This window comes from Pseudopodoces humilis, chromosome 7 (assembly GCF_049639895.1).
Source record: "Pseudopodoces humilis isolate 2021_Gansu_Grassland_sample_001 chromosome 7, ASM4963989v1, whole genome shotgun sequence".
Classification (NCBI taxonomy): domain Eukaryota; kingdom Metazoa; phylum Chordata; class Aves; order Passeriformes; family Paridae; genus Pseudopodoces; species Pseudopodoces humilis.
Genome location: NC_142206.1, coordinates 27,020,048 through 27,042,399, shown reverse-complemented (window position 1 = coordinate 27,042,399; position 22,352 = coordinate 27,020,048). Strand labels below are relative to the sequence as shown.

Below are 22,352 nucleotides of genomic sequence, written 5' to 3'. Positions count from 1 at the left end.
TATTCACATGCCATCCCTCTGAACGTCTCATCAAAGTTTTCCTGCCAATTTTCTTGTATTTTAAAAAAAGTTAAGTTTTCTCATTTATAATTAGAGTTTGCCCTGAACTTCACTTCTTTGGAGTAAGCATTTAACTACATATATGCCATGGCATCATTCTTCCACAGTCCCTAGCAGCAGCTCCTCTCCCCTGTAAATGGCTGTGTATCTACTCTGAGAAGTTTCATAGGCTTTGGAAGAAGTTCTTCAGAGAAGTGTATTGCTTGCCTTCTTGTCTCCTTTAGTTGTGTGTTGTACTCATGTGCAGGGCATTTATGTTTTTCCTTGCTGAGAAAATTGTTTTATGAAATAATAGATAGTACTAGTTGAAAGGTCAATAGTTTGGAGCATCTTAAAAGATCAATTTATGTTATTCTTTGGAATATAAATAGTGAGCTATTAATATTCTGAGTTTATCCTAAGAGGGTAACTTAGCTATTCCAACATTTCAAAAAACTGGAAGCAAAGATTTTAATTTTGCTGATCAAACTACTTACAGTCTGGATTTATATTATAACACTGAGCCACTGTTTAAAATATTTTAATTGTTTGACTTGAAGTTGTCTTTGTTCAAAACCACACTTCACTATCACTTTCCTACAATGAAAGTTTTCCTAGGATCTTGAAAAAATATTATTGTAAAACCTTGTATAATTAAGGTAATTGCAGAACTGACTTTCTATTTTCAAGTTTCTTTGAAGAAGACTTGACAAGTCAAACAAACTTTTATAGCAAAAATTCATGGTTCTAGTTCCATTTAGGTTTGTTGTCAATAGCATAACAGTCTTAGTGAATATAAGAAACAGAAATACAGCTTTTTTTTTTTTAAACAAGTGACACTTTTAGGATTTGAAAATTAATTTCTGAGTAATTAATAAGATTTCACAATCCGCTTTTTTGATTTGGAACTCACTTGGAGTTGTGGAAAAGAAATTGAGAATGGATTTCACTTCCCCAAGGGTTAGGTTTCCACATCAGTATTAAAGGTTCTGTACCTGAGGTTGAAGTTAAACAACTGGTTTCAGTTGAAAGCAACACAGTTGTCCAGCCTTTCCCTACAACTAACTTCCATTACTTCTCTTTTCTTTGCATAAACCTTTGTGGTCTAGAGGGGGAGATCAAATTAGGAAATTAACTCATGCATCTGAAAAATACCATGGTAAAAATGTCATGGATTAAATAAAGGTTTTGATATATGACTTATTTTAATTCTCCCCTGTGTCGCCCTGAAAACTCAGCTTCTGATCTTGCTGACATAGTTTTCTAAGACTTTCTAAGACTGTACTTTCTAAGGACAGTAACTGTAAACATAGAGATATGTGTACATTCTTTCTGTTACACATCTTGTGATGGACATCTCTCATGGCCAGTGCAGTGAGAAAGTGTTATCCTGACCATCCAATCCCTGGCCATGGTCAGAAACCTCTATAAATCCTGGGAGGAAAAATAAATTTTCTCTTCCTTTCACCACACCTCGAGCTGTGTCCATGTGATCTATTTCGTATCCAGCGGCAACACCCCTGACCAAAATTTTCTGGTTTTCTGTAGGTAATAAATTACATTCTGTTTCTCTGATAGACATCACAACCGTATAATGCGCTGTCATGTGCATACAGATGCTTTCTCTATGGCAAGATATAGAGTACCCTTTATCTCGGTCTGATCAAGAAACACTGAAGTTTACTTCAATGCAAGTGCTTTGAAGTCCTATTTAATTTTCAAGTTATAAATTCAATTTAGGACTTGAAGAGGGTTTTGTGTGCCTAAAGCTTGTATGGTTTTGCTACATGAATTGGTTTAGTGAAAGATAATACACTCCTTTAATAAACTTTGCCTTACTTGGGTTTTCATAATATTTTGGTACTGAATTCCCTTGTAAACTGAAAATAGTGTGGTAGCTTGAATTATATATATTTTTAAAATAAAAATTGAAACTAAACATTATATTTTTAACTCTGTCTTCAAAGTGAGAAAATATCGCCACCTTTGTAATAACAACTGCAGAAGTTGCCAGAAGGAAATACAGACTCTTTGGCAATAGCACACAAGACAGTTGGGAGCTTTTCACACCTGGAATCTGCAAGTGGTGATGAGTATTTTTGGCACCCAAGTGCTTGATAAGGAAAACCTAAAATGACATTGGTTCTATGTTGAAATTTTAAAGATTTTCTTCACAACCAGTACAGTTGGAGATTTAAGGTCTTAAATACACTTTTCTCATTGATGCTGGTGTTTTGAAACACCAGCTTTTAATGGATGTATTTCTAAAATATTCAGGTTTAAGTGTAGGATGACTTTCTGGTTTGGATGTTCAATTAGAGGCATTTAAATAATTCCTATCCCTAGAATAAACAATTTGAAAATGTTCTTAGCCTAAGACAATGGACTTCACAGTAAATGTGGTGAAATTAGGACCTTTGAACATTTCTTGCCCTGATTTTCTCTTTATGCTGGCCTTTTAAAATGTTCTTTGTTCCTTAAGTTCTGCTTAAAAATAGAAAATGCAGAAATGGAAACCATCTTAGGTAGATTCCAGTTAGTTTACTGGTTTTTAAAATAAGCTGAAGGCAGGCAGGTAGAGTTCCTAATATGCTCAGAGATCTCCTAATAGTAAAAGGTTGATACTATTCCATAGTGGAGGCAACAGGACATGTATTCCTTTCTGTGGAACAGAAGTAATCTTCTGTACTGCCTTGCTTTGTCCTGGAACTTACACTACATCCATTCAGCCAAAATTATCCATACTACTTTCTCAACCTTAGGTCTGAATTTAAACGTCTATAAAGGCTGGTAAGCAGAGGTTGGCTTCAGTTTAGCCTATCTCTAAGGGACTATACATGCACACAAATGGCATTAAAGGATTTTCTTTTTTTCTGAAAATTTTGCACTGTTGTTTTCTAATACCATATAATCTCTTAGTGTACTTGGATGGGGTAAATTAATCTTTTGCATGGCTGATGTGTCATTAAAATCAGTTATGGTGGATAGAAGGGTTTTAAATAATGGATATCTATATGGTATTCTGTATATCAGCTCTAATGCTTCTTTACCTGTGTTCTTGTTTTGTACTGTAATTGGTTCCCAGCAAAGGCTTGTATTATGGAACAGTCTATCCTCATTGCATTGTCCCAGTTATTCCATGACCTGCCATCTGGAAATAAATTTGACAGAGGGCTGATTGTCTTTAATTGGAGTTGTGTTATCTTGAAAAGTTCCTCTGAAGTGATAAACTGATCTGATAAGAAAACTGATGAGTTAATGAATACAGAATTTTATGAGATATATTGCAATTAGAGTGGCTATTACTTTTTTAGGAGAATTGTAAAGATGAGTTTATTGTGCTGAAAATAGCCTTATTGCCACCTAAAAAACTGCACTGCTAAAGAAAGGCTTCATCTGCTAAATGAGTAAGGGAAAGCTTGCACCTTAACTGTGTGTCATTAATTATTCATCTGCTTCAATAAAATGCAGAACATGCTGGAGCTTTCTTAAATTGTTTAACAGCATTGTAGCTTGTTAAAGAGCTCTGCTGAAGACAATGTATTTCAATAATACAAATGTAACTGTTTGTACTTTCATGAATCTTTAAATCATCTGTAAAATTTGGAATGGTCCAAACAGTCTGAATTCAAATCCTTCCAAATTCAGAGAAATTTCAGTTTCAATCTTGATGTGAGAACCACCTCCAAAGAATGCATATTTATATCTGTCCAAAAGTCCTTTAAATACAGTCATCTCTAATATTGTCCTTTTCTTCCATATAAATTTGGGAAAAGTGATTGTAGCCTAAATTGTGCCTACTAGAATACACATTATCTGTTATTAGATAAGGAATAGAAAGATATTTATCCACTGCAGTACATCAATAATTTACAGATCTGCAGATTATACAGTGTTAAGGTCATTAGAGAATACATCAGAACAGTGAAACTCTGCCTAGATTGTGAATAAGGTCTTTAAAAACCTAGATTGTGAATAGTCTTTAAAAACCATATTCTTGTGGCTATGGCTTAGTGTAAGGATGGAGGTGTGTAAGCATCTGATAAAGTTGTGGTTTAGCAAAAGCATAAAGCATTTTCAGGCTTAAATTAGGGAAATAAGACTTCTATCACAAAGAAATAAGAAGAAAATATCTTTTCTCCATATTAGGAATTGGAATGATAGCATCTAATTCAGTGTGGATGTCTAACTCAATGTTGCTGTCCATTCCACAAGAAGAATGTGGAGCAAGGAGAGGGGTTTTGAAGGAGGACCATATAGAAGACCCATGGTTATGAAGGAAGGCTTAAAGCTAAATGTATTAACTCACAGGAAGTTAAAAAAAATATGTTTAGATGTTTAAATGAAGCGAAATTACTGGAAATGGAATTTGGTTACCAAAACTGTAACTAAACATATTAAATCTTGAAACAAAACAAGTTATACTTATTGTGAGGGAGGAAACGTGTTAACAGTGAAGAACATTTGGAGTCTTACATATTAGGGTGTGCTAATTCACTGAAAAGGGTTGAAGTTATGAAGTGGCTTCATCAGGTAAGGGTTCAGACCAATTTCAAGCCTTCTGGCTTTGGAATTTTTCACAGAATCCTTCTTCTGCTTTATTTGAAGTCTTGAAAAAAACGGGGTTCTTCAATTTTACTTCAACATGTTTGTAATGCTTGCAGTTGATTATTAAGCTTCAGGAGGAGCTTAACACCTTGTCTTCAGGGGCTCGGGAGGGAGCTTTTGCCTCCCATGCATGACAGTTCAATGGGTTCTGTTGTTTTGTTGATTTGAATACCTGTTTTTGATGATATAGATATTTATTCTTTGTAATGATCTAGGATGACAAGAGATTTAAGAAGGAATGAGTGTACTAGAAAAGGATTGAGGAATTGTGTACAAATGAAGATTTTGTTACCCTGGCTGTGCGGATATTACATACAGTAATAGAGTACTTCTATGGCAATTCTTAAAATACAGGGTGGTTCTGTGAATGTATGTGTTGGATCTTTGCATTCTGGGCCAGTTACTGATTCTCTGTTAGTCTGCTCAAGAATCCACAAATGAATAGATCTCAGAAATACTTGTCATAGTTGTGACTATAAACTGTATATTTAAATGTACTAAAAAAAAAAAAGTTAAGTATCGAATTGGGAATCCATTCAAGGCTGATAGCAGTATTAACAAAAAACTGTGAACTGTCATGTCTTTGATTTAATAAAGCATCTACTTTTCCTACAGGTGATGAATTTTGCTCATGTTTGAAAGTTTCAGTAAAAATCTTACTTGCAGTTTTAGATTTTGCTCTGGTGAGATGAATAGTTTCACCATTACTTGTTAAAACAAATACTAGGAAAAAATAAACCCTCTTGAAGTTCCAGTATAGAAGTGAACAATTTATTTGTGAAGACCAACCCAGGCTTCAGTGTAACTGGCGGGTGGTAGAAAGAGAAGCAAACAATTTAGGGGAAAAGCCACTGTATGTGCTTTAAGCATGTAATTTTGGAAATAGATCCTTTTCCCTTCATTAGTGGGGTTATGTTTCATCTTTGTTCCTGACTGTGTTATGATAATTCTGCTGGAAAGGACAGTAACTGTGGTCAGTGGTTAGTAATGTTCATATAAATGGCTCTAGTTCTTTTTAGAATGGTGACCTTATATGCAGGAGAGAGTTTACGATCACCGGTGGAATGTGAATTGCTTTGGTTCAACCTGATTAAATTGCAGGATGGATGCTGTTACTCAGAATACACAATCTTTATTTGGTTTCCCTTCGTTGTTTTAATTAAACCAATTTAGGCTGTGTTTTCTGAATGAACACTCCTTATACAGGCATGTAATCCACTCTCATTGGGTGTAAATTTAGATCCTCAACTAATTCAGATTAATATTTCTCCAGAGAGGTCTGTTTTGTCTGGAGTTAGTTCAGCTGTGATAATGTCCAATTGAAGCAAAAAGGCATAAATATAATATGAAAGAAAAATATGAAAGAACATGAAAAAAAACCACAATTACTGTCATGTCAAACAAATGTTTGTCTTAAAAAGCCAGGTTTAAGCAGCAGAGTATTTATTAAAAAAGCATAATTTAGTCCCAGGAGTAAGATTGGCATTTAGCCACATGGAAGGCCATACTGCTGATTCAAATCAGAATGGTTTTACCAATTTTGCATATCATTTGTGTGTTGATTCAGGGAGAAAAGCATTGTTCACTTGCTGTTATGCTATTTTGACAGCCATAGAAATAACCTAAAGCAAATATACTTCTTGTAGAGTATTGTCTTTGTATAAGAGTGATTATACAAAGAGTTATATTTCTATAATTACACTAGTGTAACAAGAAACACAGTTCTAGAAAAGCTCAAAGAATTGAAATAAGCTTTTAATTGGTTGTAGTAGTTGCTGATGGGAGCCATTATGGATATATTAATCTCCAAAGTACAATTTTTTTATAATACTATCTATAATCCAATTCAGTAATGATTACTAAAACCAGAAAATGAAAAAAAAAAAAATTGTCAAAATGACCAAATACAGGGTTTCTTCCTTGCCAAAGACAGCTGTTTATAGCCTGACATAATTGTACTTTAGATGTATTTAATCAGAAATAATCCTAGCTATGTGAGAGACATTGTAAAATGTGAAGTAGTCTGTATGCAGTGCAACTGAAATTTAAGTATCTGTTTTTAACATTATAATTTTGGATTAATATTATTTTAATGTTGTTATATATTACTATTAATTAATTAAACAATTATTTAATAAGTTAATAATTAAATTTTAAAAGGGATTATTAAAATTAAGTTTAAATGTAATTATGCCTTGCAGCAATTTGAAACTGCTTGTGGAATATACCTCTTTAAGTTCATTGGTTCTGTATTGAGATTGGTATTGTAGATTTGAGAGAGAGCAAGTTAAAAAATTAAGGAGGGATATTCTTGAATTTTTTCTGGACTGGAAACTGTTTGACTACAATTTCAATGTTAGTCATGTGGGATGCAAAAGCTAGTTTAGGTGCTGGGTGAGGAACACAACTTTTGCTGTTTATTCTGTTAATCTGCTTTATTTTTATTCTGTTAATCACTGAGATCCCATGTTCTGTTCTGATTTTGCAGTGACTGGTTAAATGGAAGCCATTCCTGGGATCTGGATGGTTTCTACTGACGCAGACTTTGCATAGCAGCTCCATCACCTCAGGAGGTTGCAATGAGTGGAGGAGGGGATCAGCCTGACATCCTCAGTGTGGGAATATTGGTCAAAGAAAGATGGAAGGTGGTGAGTATGTCTTCCTGCAAATCTGTATCTTCCTTGAGATACGTTTTTAGAAATAAGTGGTTTGTGCTTTGAAATTAATTTGAAAATTCTTGTGAGATATATTTTGCTTAATACTTATATTAAATTGTGAATGAGCTTTAAAACTACTTGTTTCTCTTACCCTTCTTTAAAGAGATGTTATGAGGATTTAAAGTGGGTAATTTTTTTCTTTCCTGATAAGGACCTAGGAGAGTTCTTAAATCCCAATGTAGTGCCTGATCCAAGCACAACTGGAAGAGTACTGTTGGTATATTGAACCCTGTCAGCCAGTGATTATGTCAGTCCGTTTTGGAGATCAGTCAGAGGCCCTCCCCTGAAATTAGTAAGTTTGTGAGATATATTGCTTCTTATAGGAAGATCTTTCAGGACCTTGCTGCTTTTCCTTTTGTTTGTTGGATTTTATGGCATAGATATATTCTCAGCTGATTTGAATTCTTTTGATTGTGTGCCAGCATTGGCTTTACCATAAATAGCTCTGTTCCCTTTTGCTGTTCGTATCCTTGATTTGCATCTTGAGGGAAATAGTATCCATTTGAAGCTATTTTTGCTGGGTGAAGCAGGCTGAGTTCTCACAGTTCCTTCTCCATTCCTCTGATTACATTGGGTTTTTTTACATAGAATTAAAAAAAAAAAAAGAAGAGAAAAAAAGGCCAGTTCACAGCAGAGCATTTAGAGTGTGTGTGTGTAGTAGGCTGTGAAAAGATTCTGAATTGATTGCTTTATATTACTCCCCTATTCTGAGACTTTTCGAACTGTAAGACTGAACATAGAAGATACAAATTCATCATTAATTTAAATTCATAAGAGAGAATAATTTCACCTGTCTTGTGCCCTATCTTTCATTTAAATATGCAGAAAGCTGATACTAACTTTGCGTAGGAAATTTTTGTATTTCCTTTTAGGTAGATAGAACCTAAATATTTATCTCTGGAGTATAAATATTTGCAAAATATGTTCTTATGTTTTATCTCAATACAGCAGTGCATACAGAAAGCATAGTCTTGAATCAGATCAAATAGTATAAAATACCATTTTATATACAAAAATATACAAAATACAATAGGTAATAAGATACTAATATATCACTGTCCACAAAACTACTTAGTTGTCTGATGTGTGCAACAGTAGCTGTGTTTTCTTCAGGTTTATTTTCTTTCCTATATAATGAAGACTGCTGATGACATAAGTGTCTTCTTGAAAATTTTGAAAATAGGCTGAAGTTCGTTTCATGTAATTATATATTTTCAGTTATGTTTTCCAGATCAAGTATTACAGGTAGATGAGTGCCAAGTATTTCCTGTGGTTAACTCTTCAATTTCTTGCCTTCTGTAGCAAACATTAAAGATTTCTTAATGGCATCTAAGGTGATAGACTTCCTGAATTCAGATTTTTATAGGACTGTCTCCCAGCAGAAGAAACTGAAAGGCAGTTTTTGGATTTTTTTTGCTGTTGAGGACCTTGTTCTTTGCAGTTGTGAAAACCATATCTAAAATTTTTGGACATGAACATTGGAAAAAACCATGTTCAATTAAATTTAATTTTAACCTAGACATTATTTAGGGTGATTCTGTTTTGAAAAGTAAGCATAAAAAAGACATCATAAAATATTTTTACTCCAGTGACAACACCCTTCTCTAGTGGTGTCTGTTAACAGTTGCTTTTATCCTTTGTTGATGCCTTTCCTTATGCCTCTTTTTTCTTTAAGACATTTATTACAATCCCAACTTGGAAAGACTTGACTGTAATGATAATTGGTTTTAGATATATTTAAGAATGCCATTCAATATGTAGTGTAAGCAAAGGTAACAAGATAGAATTTGTTGGAAATTGTATGCTTTAGCCTGGAAGCATACAAAGAGAGAAGTCGGAGAGAATGGAGAGAAAGAGTTTGACTTGTGAGATGCTGAATGCAAAAGGAGAAGGCTGAAACTAATGAACAAAATGGGAAATGCAGATATAAACAAGGGGAATGCAGTCCTCATCAAGGTAAAAGATGTTGAGCAGATGTGGCAGGAGGCCAGTATGGTTGAGTGGTCAGCACCTGTGTTAACTGGAAAGCAAAATGCAAGTGAGAAGGTGAAATAGGGATGGGCTGCCCAAGATTAGCATGGAGATGTTGCCTCTGTGTGATATATGGAATATATGGGAATGCCCAAGCTAAGCTGGCAGTTGTGACTGGTGAAGGATGTGAAAAGCAACAGGAAAAGCTTCTGTAGGGATTTTGGCAGCAGAAAAAACCCAAGGAAAATATGGCCTCATTGTTGAATGTGTGTGACTTGGTGACAAAGGATGCAAAAAGTATTTTTTTCTGCAATTAAAAAGAGAATAATTTGTGCCTGGAACTACTGAGTGATGTAATTATTGGGTGTATGTTAATGATTCTGGTGTACTTAAGCTAAGGATATAAATTGATCTGTTTATTTTATTACTGTGGCGGTGGTTTTGTTTGTTTTAAATGTCTTTTAAGCGCACATGCAGAGAAACAATGCTTTCAAAGGCAGTCTTTCTTGGTCTGGCCATTTCTCAAAGCTGGTAAATGAAGTTAGATGATAAACGTGTCTACATTTATAATGGGGTGAGAATGGCTGTGTCACCTCTTTCCTTTTCCTCTCACCTTTTTCACCATGCGTTTTCACTGGTGTGCTTGTACTGTGCTGAAAATCCATGTGTTGTCTGTTATCTTCTTCCTTATTCATAGACCCCAGGCTATTTAAAAAGATGTTTTTCCTGTTTAGTCCAATGTCTGATGGTCTGGATTAGGAGACATTAGATTACTTTTCAGAATCTGAAGATCGGTCAGCATATTGCTGCTCTCTAGAACCCTGGACTGTTTAGATGAGATTTTATACAGTGGAGTCATATAATGTTAACAACTGTATGTTTTCAGATGACATTTAGAAAACCATGTCAGTCTTAGGGTAAGTTCTTTTTGTCTCCTTTTCTCTTTTATCAGCTTTAGAATCTTAGCCAGAGGAGACATTTTGTAAAACAACATTGACGTTTTTGATATTGAAAACCAAAAAAGTGTTTGTTCCCCATGGCCACTTAAAGCAGAGTGAAAAAACATCTATTCATATTTGCTCTGAATGTAGTGCAGACTAATTAGCATGCCATGAGCATTCTTTTTACCTCTTCCTTGCACAGATGAAACTTTCTGTGCTGCAAGTTTCTTGAGTCTGTTAATAAGAATGATATTGGTGTATTGTAAGTGAATGTAACATTTGAGATGTATATTCAAAGATCATCTTAGCCATTTCTTATAATTTATGATTTAGCTGCTGTTTGTAAGTCACTCCATATAATAGAAAATACTGTCTCTTTTCAGGAAGTCCAAAAACTTGTATAACTTTATACCTTTATTATTCAGTGTGCATATTTCTGAGAGGAGAAAAAGGTGGCATATTTTAAAAATGTCACTGTGCATTTGTATTTGAAGATCTCTGTGCTGTGTGTGACTATTTGAGGAAAGACTTTATTCAGCATGCTGACTTTGCCCAGATTCCTGCTGGGAATACTACTGCACTTTTCTATTATGCTATATACAATAGTGCAGAAGGGGATCAGGTGTGTTCTCTTCCAAACTGTGGTTAGCCATACCTTGGTCAATTATTCAGTAGCTCTGTTATGTACTGAAGGGTATAATTGTTGTTTTAAGATCTTATTTGTAATGCAACAGCGTTTGCAGTATGACAGGCAGAATGAAGAAGTATTGCTGTTTTGTTTACTTTCTTCTCCCCTCTTTAAAATATGTTTTTGTTCTTTCTTTTTCCCCAATATAGTTGAGGAAAATAGGTGGTGGAGGATTTGGAGAAATTTACGATGCACTGGACTTGCTTACTCGGGAAAACGTTGCACTGAAGGTCGAATCAGCTCAGCAGCCCAAGCAAGTGCTGAAAATGGAAGTAGCTGTGTTGAAGAAGCTGCAAGGTAGGCTGTACCTTGGATATGTGAGAAATTGAATGTCAGTGTATCTTCTTTAAAAAGATCATTGTAATTATAATAATATTTTGAGTAAATATTTCCTATATTCTGTATGTTCTTGATAAATGCTTATTAAAAGTGGAATAGAAGCGCTTTGAGATTCTTAAAGTTTTGCTACAGTGAAGCTTTTGTTTGAAATGGGATGAAGTGAAAATAAAAAGAACAACAAAATTGCTGCAAAAATCTCGGTTCAGATTTACTTTAGTCTGAATACCTATTTTCTCTTTGTTTTTTGCTCTAGGCTTTGTTCTTGTTTTTGTTTCTAAGATTTTTTTTTCTGTACTATGTAGCACTGAATATTTGAGAGTCCTTCACATAGCATATGTGATAAGAATATTTGTTTTTTTTGGCTTTGCAGGTATTGCTGAGAATTCTAATACTGAAATAGGAAACATATTTTAAAAAATCCCCACAAGCAAAAGCCCCAACTTTAAAGAACTGTAACTTATATGAGAAAACTACTGGCATGTAAAATCCTGAAACACTTTCAGGGTTCAATTCCTTGAATCAGAGTTTGAATAGTCACACTTTCTGTACCTTTAGATACTTTAATGAAGCTATCGCTACAGAGAAATATGCAGTGGCTTCTCTTCATTGCTTTTTACAACACAAGATTACAGAAAGAAAGTTTAAAATGACTTTTTCTATAAAAAATATTATTTCTAATCTGGAAGATTTTGAATAATACATGCCCTCCTGTCTGCAGCCCAATTTTTCCAAACTCTTACTTTGAATAAAACGAAGTCTACATGACGTATGGTGCTGCCTAATGTGCTGTAAAGGTCACACTGTAGCAGGAATTGACAGCCTCTATAGATTTAAGAGGGCAAGCATGTCACATGTTATGATGTTAACAAACTGTTCTGATGCTTTTGGTCTCTTTCAAGGATTTCACTGAAACATCTAGTATTATATAGCTGAGCAAAGAGATTTTCTTTGAATTTTAAAGTTTCTAGTCAAGAGATGAATAGTAAATTTCAGTATTGCCAATTGAAAGTTTGGAAAACATTTGTCAGGGTTCTTGAAAGAAATTCTCCTAAAGACGGTGAGTTTTGCAGAACAAAATACTCTGTAATTCCTGCGGTTTTTAAGCAGTCAGAATTAATTTTTCCAAGAGTTTGTGTTTTTTTTTCTGCACACATGAGCTTGATTCTATTTTTACAAAATGCAGAGTCTTTAAGATGGTATACACAAGACAACTAAATGATAAGGAAATTAATAGATATGAAAGAAAACACTGGAATTTGGTAGCACTACAATGTCAATGTATTTATGAAAGCATGACCTTATACAGTACTGTATACCTGGAATGCATTTTAACTTTCTACTGTAACTTTCAGAATAGTAGAGTTTCAGTTAAGATATTAGAAAAGGGACTTTTTCTTAGTCAAAACTTTTTTTATCTTTTGAAGTATTTGTGGAAAAAAATTGATGAAATAATAAAATATTTATGTGTGAAAAATTACTATAGGGCCTTACAGAAATTACACTCTCACAGGAATAGTTAGGAAACTATAATTCCAAACAGCCCAAGTCTTCCTGCAGAACAATCTTTGGTTCTATTGAATCATGGGAAACATCTAGTTAAAAAGAACAGAACAATGAAACATCTGAACAACAGATACACTGAGACAAATAATCCACAAAATATGTACTCCAAATAAATGTTTCTGATATTTATTTTCTAAGTATTATTTCTCTGAGCAAATAATAAATAGAAGTTTTTATATAAATGAAACCCAGACATATATTTTTCCTTACATTTTATGTCTTGTTGCTCTCTTGCACCAACAAAAAAAAAAAAGAAAAAAGAAAAAAAAAAGTTGGTGGTGATAGTAACACTAGAGATGACCTCTGGTCATTGTTGTGAAAGTTTACACTTAACACTTACTGCTCTGGTTTTAGATGGGGAATATTTGTAGGTGATCAGTAAAGCAAACACAGTGAAGAGATGGGTCAAATGAACCTTTTGCATATATTATGATTTATAATTTGCACAGATGCAGTACTTTAGGTTTACATGCACCTTTATTTATCCATACTTGGAAGGTTTTTTATTAAATAAAGTTATGGTAGAGACCATTTTATGTTTTACAGAAAATGTTTGTTCCTAGGTGCCATTTGCATTAATTTCTTTGCCTTCACAAGTTTTCAGTATGGAAGAGCTAAAAATTTGAAGCATAGGGGAAGTCAAGAAGAGTGGATGAGAATGGGGAATAGAAAACAACTTTATAACTGCTTCATAAAGATTTTTTATTATTATTCTTAAATTTTTCTTATGATGTAAAAATTAGTCTTATTTTTTGACAATTTTTTTCTTTTCATGCAGATTAAGACCAGGTGAAATAGTAAACAGTTCTTTTTGGGATATTTTTATAACAACCTTCTATTATCATACATTCTCTGAGATCAACTTTTATCTTGTTCCTCTATCCCTTTTTGGTTTTTGGTGTATGTATATGTATGTATGAGTATATATATATATATGTATATATATATATATATATATATATGTATAATTACTCTTTTTCTCAAAGGGCTTAGGTTCTCTTCTTGCAAGGTGTTCTAGTTACATTTGACATAGAGGGTAAGGAAGAATTGTCATGAACATCCTTTTTCTTTAAAATATTTGAAAAGTTTCCACTGTTTGTAATGAGAGACAGTGACCTTACAGTCTTGGTGAGGATTTTCTTAATGTGTGGATCTGATTTTTAAAAAATATTGCACAGTTTGTGGAATATCATGAAGAAGCAGGCTTTTACAAAAGTATAAATGAACAGGTGTACTATGTCTAGAGCAGAATAGCTCTTCTAGTCTCTACTAGGCCTAGGCATATTCTCGGGGTTATAAACATGCTTTTGAATGTATCTGTATTAGAATCTTATTTCAGAGAAACTGTGAAACTGAAATAAGAATAGCTGTTGGCAGAAGTACAGGGATGCATTATTTCTTACCATTCTTTACTTTCAGAAACTTTTGGAATTAAAGCAATATGGTCATTATTGCGGGGGTAAAATGAGTAATAACTATGTGGTATAATGAAGTTTATAAAAGAAATAACTTTGTATATGGTACAGTGACTAATGAAAAACTTCAAGAAGCTCTTTTTAAGACTCTGAGCTAGAAAAACCTGCTGGAATCTGTGAGTAATTGTATGACTTCTCTCTTAATTATGAAGGAGGACTAGGCTCACTGATACGGCCATTTATTACAGCTTAGTCATCAATTACATATTAATTTTTTTCTCCCTTCTGCCTCCTAATTATTGTTGCAGGATATTGTTTAACTCTTTAAGTTCCTTATTTTTGCTTTTTTAAAAAAAAATAAATCTGCTGCAACAGATGGTTGTTTTGTTTAACCGTGTTGTGAGGCCATCTGTTCCCACAGTCAGATGGGAGAAGACAGATTTATCACATCTCACTCAGTGAGAGTGAGACTCACTCAGTTGGTTTCTGTCTCACACAACCTTACAGACTTCTCCCTCACTCATTTACAGCTCTGGAGTGTAATTTAGTGATGGGCTGTGTCTGGTGTAGGCTGCAAAGCTGCTGTAGTGCTACACTGCAGCAGCCTGAGGAATGGCATGCAGGCTTAGCACCCTCCCTAGGAGATTTTTCAAGGGCAGAGTTGTTCCCTGCAGCCTGTTACCATCATCTTCTCGCCCTGCAGCCCAGCAGTGTAGCTCACAGGTATAAAAAACCACTGTTTTCCTGCTGTAAGTAGGTGTGTATAGCCTTACTGGAGTGGTGGGGGATCATTCTATTTGAATAAGGTATTCAGGCTCTACTTCTGTCCTTCCTCTTTCCTCAATTTTATATAAAAGTTTCTAGGGAATTTATCACACAAACTGAGTTGGTGCTCCAGTCAAAATGGGATTTCTCTGACCAAACTGAGTTTTAAACATTTACTGAATTTGTCAGATAAAATCTGACTAAAGATATGTTTCGCTGAAGATGTTCCTTCAGAATACCCACAAGTGGCTGTAAAATTAATCATAAATATTTGAGATGAGACTTCATTAATGGAAACTGCAGCAATGAATATTCCAAATTTCATCTTGATAAATTCGCTACTAATCCTTTCTGTTCATAAAATTACACTGTCTGTAGTATTGCCTGTCTTACTTGAACAAATGGGTGGAAGGAAAAAGTGGAGGAAAACCAGTGATAAGTTTAATACTTATGTATTTGCAGAAATGTAAAGGTTTCTTTTAAAATAAATTATTTTTATGAATCCTGTAAGATTTTCTCTTTTTAAAAGGGCCTACTTACCTATTTTAATTGGATGTGGCAAGTAGCTTCCTGAGGAAGTAAGAAACCAGCAACCACTTTTCTGACAAGGGAATTGAAAATATTTAGAGGCTGTAGGGTCAGGTTTTAGGGTTTTGATGGAGCTACAAGTGCAGCAGTAGCAAAAAGTCCCCTCAGATCTGTAGCTAGACATTGTGGTGTTTTGAAAACAGTAATGAGGGGGTGGGAGTTCCCTGTTTCTGACATTCTTGTAATCCTAAGTGTAAAGAAATTCATGATAGAAGTATTAGGTGACAAATTTTTCCACATCTTTAGCAACCACTTGAGATCCTCACCTTTCTGTTGGCTGTAGCTTCCATTGGTGTGAGAAAGGATGGTAAATGGCCTGAGGAACTTTAATCCTACAGCTCCCTGTTCTGTCCTAGAGAGAGGCAGAGTGGGAGCATAAGGGGTCCTAGCTTTTCTCCAAGTCAATGCACACTGGTACCAAAATGACAAGAGGTTTGCATTCCTCTTCTGTTTCCAATTCTAGCCTTTGGCTTGCCTTTTTTTCTGTATTTACCTGCGCAATATTCTGCTTTGATTTACAACTGCAAGATAGTAAGGAGATTATTTTTGACCTGTCTTCTCTGCAATTTGCTCCTAGGGCAGGAGGAGGCTTGAAACAAAATCCGCTTAAACAAAACTGATTCATTTTTTTTTCTGTTTCAGTGTTCCTGAGCTGAGTTTATCTTTTGTAGCTAAACAGCAAGGATTGTGTTCTAAAGGAAGATATTAATAAATTGGATTAGTTGAATTACATTTTCTACATTTTTTAATATAAAACATAACTCACAAGTGATACGACTGTTTTCTTTCATCATGGCAGCTGCAGCTTATAGAAAAGGGGAATATTGGCTAGGAGTATTGTCTATTACAAACCATTAGCTTTGTAAGAAAATAACCTTTTCCAGTCCAAAATCCCTCAAATTTGTGGACACTTAGGCATGTTGTCGTGCATGTTTTCTTATGGAAGAGTGAGAGCTGTAGTATAGGAGAAAGCTTCTGTTTAATTGCAGGTAGAACTAACTTTGGTTTTACTGCTGTTGAACTGTATGGGGCTCTGTTTATTATTTCACATATTTTCCAGTAATTTCCTAGGTATTTACAGGAATAAACCACAGAATTTCATTATTATTGGCTAATTTGCTTCTTTTTCTCTTAGGAAAAGATCATGTCTGTAGATTCATAGGATGTGGACGGAATGACAGATTTAATTATGTGGTCATGCAGTTGCAGGTTAGTGTATCAAAGCACGCAATGTTTGCTTGTGTGTTGAGGTTTATTAGCCAAGTGTATATGAAGATACCAGTAAGATTTTAGAGGATGCTAAACAAACAAAAAAACCCCCGAAGATCACAAATTAGTAAGTGAACGTAAATTGAGCATATCCTTATATTTTTCCCTTCATATCCTTTCCATAATTCTCTCAAAAAAGAGAAAGCTTGCATCCTGAGGAAGACCTGACTTGGAAGAGTGAACTGTGATATCTTCTGAGATATTTTACATTCCTTTTAAGTCTTTACTTGAAGATAGTCTAAAATGTATTATTTTAGTCTCTGCATTTTGTTGGCTTTTTTTATAAAAGCGAAAAATTACCCTGTGCAAGTAAAATAAAGCACTTCATTTTACAGAAAGACCTGTTCATTTAAAAAAGGATAAAATAGGTGATTAGCACTTAGAGTTATGGAATGAATGTCCTTTGTCATCCTGGTGAATATGAATTCTGAAAAAAGTGTGTTTTAGTTCATACTGTTGTTTGTCATTTTAGCAGAACAGCAGTTCTGTGATGTCATGGGGTTGCATTTCCTACATAATATATTTTTCATCTGTTTGATGTAATGTGTTATTTAAAATTACATACTTTTCCTTAAAGAAATGAGTGTGAAGAAGTCTTCATGAGCATTTTCTCAGTGGCCTTGTTTTGGGTATGACACAAATGCAATTTAAGTAACAGTGTTTGCACTGGTTTTCTAATAAGGGTTAGTTTGTTCCATGTTTTTAGAACTAGAAAGGTACGAAGGTTCATATTTTCAAAAACAAATTCTAAATTTAGCATTGGAGATACCTGGGGACATAGTCATTACATTTAGGTGAGATGTGTTACCTTTATGTGTGAAAATAGGTATTGAGAGTCTTTAATGGTTAATTATGAACAACTAAAGAAGAAGTAGGAAGACTTTACAGTATCTGTGAATCTTGGTGTTAGTATTTTTTAATGAAAATGTCCTTCTAATTTTATCAGGGTCGGAACTTGGCAGACCTGCGTCGTAGCCAATCTCGAGGAACATTCACCATTAGCACCACTCTGCGGCTTGGGAAGCAGATTTTGGAATCTATTGAAAGTATTCATTCTGTGGGATTCCTGCACAGGGACATAAAACCAGTAAGTCTGCCCATTAAATCAAAACAGGCAAATAAGATGTGGTCACTAGATGGGTGCATAAGTAAGAATATGTTCTATACTAGATGCTAAAATACAAAAACGAGAAGGGATGGAAAATTGAATGCTTTATCATCGGATAGGGCAGATTTTTTTCTATTAATTGATGTTGGATTGCAACAACAGTAACTTTTGTCTTTTTCATTGTCTCCAGTTTAGGCCTCCTTGCAATTTTCTGTAGTTAAAACTTCCAACTCTTATCTTTAGCATCATGTAACCAAGAGTATTTGCCATGAGATATGACCTAATGTGCCTGACTAATGACAATTATTATTGTCATATAATGAACCTAAAATAATATGTGCTAACTGTACAGTGTATTTATAAGTCCTTCAATAGTAATTTTTATGTATTTAATATATTTTCAATAAACAAGGAAATGAAAGACACACTGTATGAGAAAACTATTGCTTTATTGTGCAATTCTTTTTAGATCTATTGTTAATATGTCAGTATCAAGAGAGTGCCTTCCTGATGGTATCACACTTTTGTTCTTACTATTTTCTACTTTTCTTTGAATTTATTCCTGAAATTCGATCACCTATTTTTAATGTTGCTCTTTATGACAAATATCACTAGAACTCTGAATTGTCAGAATTTGTAAATGAGGAAAAAATAAGCAAATCTTTGTGTTTTCTAATGGATGCAAATATGGTTGGTTATATCTGACATATAAGGAAACAGCTAAGTTTCCTGTCAGCTGAATGATGCTTACATAAAACTTCCAACATAAAACTTCTGTACATTAGAAAAATTTCATTTACATCACTTCTTCCTAGCAACTTATTATAAAACTTGTATTCTCACTGACCAATCCCCATTTAAGCCTTCATTTAATAGGAAAAGGGCATAGAGGCAGTGAATGTCAAGTGGAATAGGTGAGAAAGAATTAGCTGAAGCTAACTGTGCTTTGTGCTGAACTTAAATCTTGAAATCCCTGGTTGTTTGTTTTCCTTGTGACCAATTAGTCAATGCTGAATTTCTGTGAGTAGGTGACATGATTGGAAAATTAATATATTCTAAGTGATAAAGTAAGATGACAGTGTCTTTTGACAGTATAGGCCACTGTTAAGATACGCTAAGTTGGATGCCTGTTTTTCTTAATGATGTTTTCTTCAAATTTACTGGGAATTCAGTAGAAGTGAAAACATGTAAGGAAGGATAGAGAAATAGAATATGAATTTTCTGTTTGTGTTATTGCATTAATATGTGAACATATTGAAACCTGTGTGTATTAATCTATTATCTGTCTGTATTTTTTTTTTCTTCCTAGTCAAACTTCGCAATGGGACGTTTTCCAAGCACCTGTAGGAAGTGTTTTATGCTGGATTTTGGCTTAGCTCGGCAATTTACCAACTCATGTGGGGATGTCAGACCAGTAAGACTTTTTTCACAGTTGAAATCCGAATTCTTTAATGTGGTAGTATGTTGTCTTTTCTTCTGGAGACATGTGGGAGTTGCATTGAACTGGTGTTGTAAGCTTGACAAACACCATCCCAGATCAAAAATGCCATGTGATATATTAATAGTGTTAAAAGACTGGCAGTAGGGAATCGGTCAGGTTTCTGGTTTTTGGCTTGAGACAGAGGTGTACATCTAAGATATTTTAGGATAATCTGTCATTTGTTTTGGAAAATCAAGTGATATATAGGTCTTCATTAAATATCAGAATGATATACCAGAGCTGAATTTCATTTGCTGTTTTATATTGTATTTAAAAAAACCCAGAACACAAAAACACAACAACAACAAAAAACTGAGAAAATGTAAAAGTCAGACACTAAACTGAATATATATAATCTGAAAGAGAAAGTCTGAATAATTAAAACAGTGATACGACACTAATTATATAAGAGGACATTAAATAAGTCTGGTTACTGTATTGCCAGTGCAATGCAATCTGAAGAAGATTGGTCATCAAAGCTTATCAATGAAGAAATCACCATTTTAAGCAAGTAGAGACTCCCTAATTCACTGGTGGCCAGTTAGTTTTGTTAATTTAAAAATTTCAAAATTAGCCAGTCAGAGCCATTGTACATGGTGATGTTTAAAAGAAACATTTTCTTTATTAAGTTAGTTTAGTTTAGATTTTGATGGCAGCACCAAATAATGTACTAGTCCATATTGTGTAGCATATTTATAAATATGACACAAATTGAGTGGTAGAAGCCATCTCGACAGGATTTTCACTCTTATTTTGCCTGAGAAGTTGGGAAAGTGGCAGATTCGTGTGTGCAGATTATGAGGTATGTGAATTAGTAAGGTAAATTAATGGGGTTCTGCTGTGTCTAGCTGAAAGGCTGGACACTGCAATGAAAACAAAGAGCAGGGGAGACCAACAGAGTGCCTGCTACTGTTGAAAAGGTGAGCTAAACATTTTAAGTAGTTTTTTTGGTTTTTGTTAATTTCTCAGTATTGTTGTGTTCTGTATGTTTGGCTGCTTATAATGATTTTTGAACTGACATCTAATTTCAAAGAGAAAACAATTCCCAACATTCTCTCTATATACACACCAAAGGTAACATTTTCAGAAAAACTAAATGATAACAGAAAATCCAGTATTTTTGATATTCTTTCTTTTGTAAAAACTACCTCTCTCATTTTGTTGTTTTTTTTTTGCAGTGCCCTACAATGTAACTGAAGTAATTCTTCAGTTGAAATTGTTTAGAAGTTTTTTTCACTGTAATCAATATTTGGAGAGTGCAGTGATGGTGGGGAAAAAGATAGTGGTTTTGTTTGTATACAAATGGTTATTTAGTTAGAAATGGTTCTTGTATAGTGAGCAGTCAAACTGTTTGCCTTGCTTACTAATAGAATTTATTAATATTTTCATTAAATGTGCTATGTACTTCTCCTTAAGGCTGTCCTAATAAGCTTCATTAGCTTTCTTCTGCAGGATACTGCATGTAATGTAGGACAATATAAAAGCATGTTCTCCAAAAACACAATACTCTCTTCCTAAAAACATAGTTAAGGTTGTCTTGTTGACTGTTAGCTTCTTATAACCCTAGTTCATGTGAACTACTGCTGCAAGATGCACTGATTTTTACTTAACTGAGAGACACAATTCAGACGTGAAACAGTTAGCTCTTGGGAGTCATCAGTTAGATTTTCTTGATTTGTTAACTTGGAGGCCTAGACAGTGATGTGTTGTTTGGGTCATCCATTCTGTCTGACCCAAACTTTGAAAACCAAGAATGGTATGGAGTTAGAGCAGAGGAGTTCAATGAGCTTTTAAAAGTGGACATGAATTGCTGTAAACATAGAAACAGGTTTTGTTTTAGTAAAATCTAGTATCAAATTTCTTCTTTATTCTTCCTGATTTCCCTGGTACTTCTGTCATTACTCTTTTTGCTTTTTAACAGAATCTTTTCACACACTGCAGCTGAAATAGCCTTTTATAGTCACTCTCTAGAACTACACAATTTCCTCATCCAAAAATATCAGAACTCTTTTTCAGAAAAAAGTGAAATAGTACATCTCCAGGATATAGTAGCTGTCTTTTTTCTCTTTCCTCCTCTTCCCTACAAAGGGAATGCAGTACTCTAACCTCATTTTTAAACATCCACTGTGTAGGTAGTAACTTGTAATAAAGTTGGTGAAAAGGGAAAAAATTGGTTATAGTACAACTGTTAGAAAAGGACTAATCCTTTTTGGTATTCCATAATCATTATCTGGACTGTAATTTAGAGTTTAGCATTTTTCTTACAGGAAAATATTGTCTCTCTTAATAAAGAGGGGTAAAAATTCATTTCAGATAATTACAGGAAGAAGTATTTTGAGGGACAATTTTACATAATGAAAATGTGTTCAAGCTTTATTGGTCTTTCCCAATGTCTGAGCATACTGTCAAAAGGAATGCCTTTATTGCTTATCTGAAGGATCCAGGGATTTTACATTCTCTTGGGTTATTCAGTTAGCAGAGACAGTTTCCCACTTGTTCCAGACATTGACCTTAAAATTAATCGGTTATAGTTTTCTTCTTGTAGTATCATTTTACTACAGTGGTCTATGTGAATCTTAAAAACTGAAAGAAAAACATGTTAACATAAAACATAAAGCAAAACCAAAGCTTTGCACACTTTCATGGTACAGAAAGTTCTCTCTCAGAATTACTGCTGTAAAATAAAACACTTTTAACTGCTAATTTTGACATGGATTCATTTTACCGATGTTGTCCTATCTTCCAGCTCTCTGAATGACTATGCTTGTGAGGAGCTGACTTCAAGGAGAGAGGGATATGTCTGTAGTATTCGGTAATAAGATATTTGTAAAATGTATAAACATGTTGAAGAGAGTAGTGAA

General features: G+C 34.1%; 1 protein-coding gene across 2 annotated transcripts in view; it reads left to right on the top strand.

The window, feature by feature from the left end:
- Positions 1–22,352, top strand: part of TTBK2 (tau tubulin kinase 2) — a 77,699-nt gene that overhangs the window by 15,239 nt on the left and 40,108 nt on the right. For both annotated transcript variants that reach the window (XM_005522506.3, XM_014251920.2), the window contains exons 2-6: positions 7,136–7,295; positions 11,114–11,261; positions 16,770–16,843; positions 17,850–17,990; positions 19,321–19,425. In XM_005522506.3, the coding sequence (XP_005522563.1) occupies positions 7,227–7,295; positions 11,114–11,261; positions 16,770–16,843; positions 17,850–17,990; positions 19,321–19,425 (537 nt within the window). In that variant the 5' untranslated portion in view covers positions 7,136–7,226. The remainder of the gene's footprint in view (positions 1–7,135; positions 7,296–11,113; positions 11,262–16,769; positions 16,844–17,849; positions 17,991–19,320; positions 19,426–22,352) is intronic.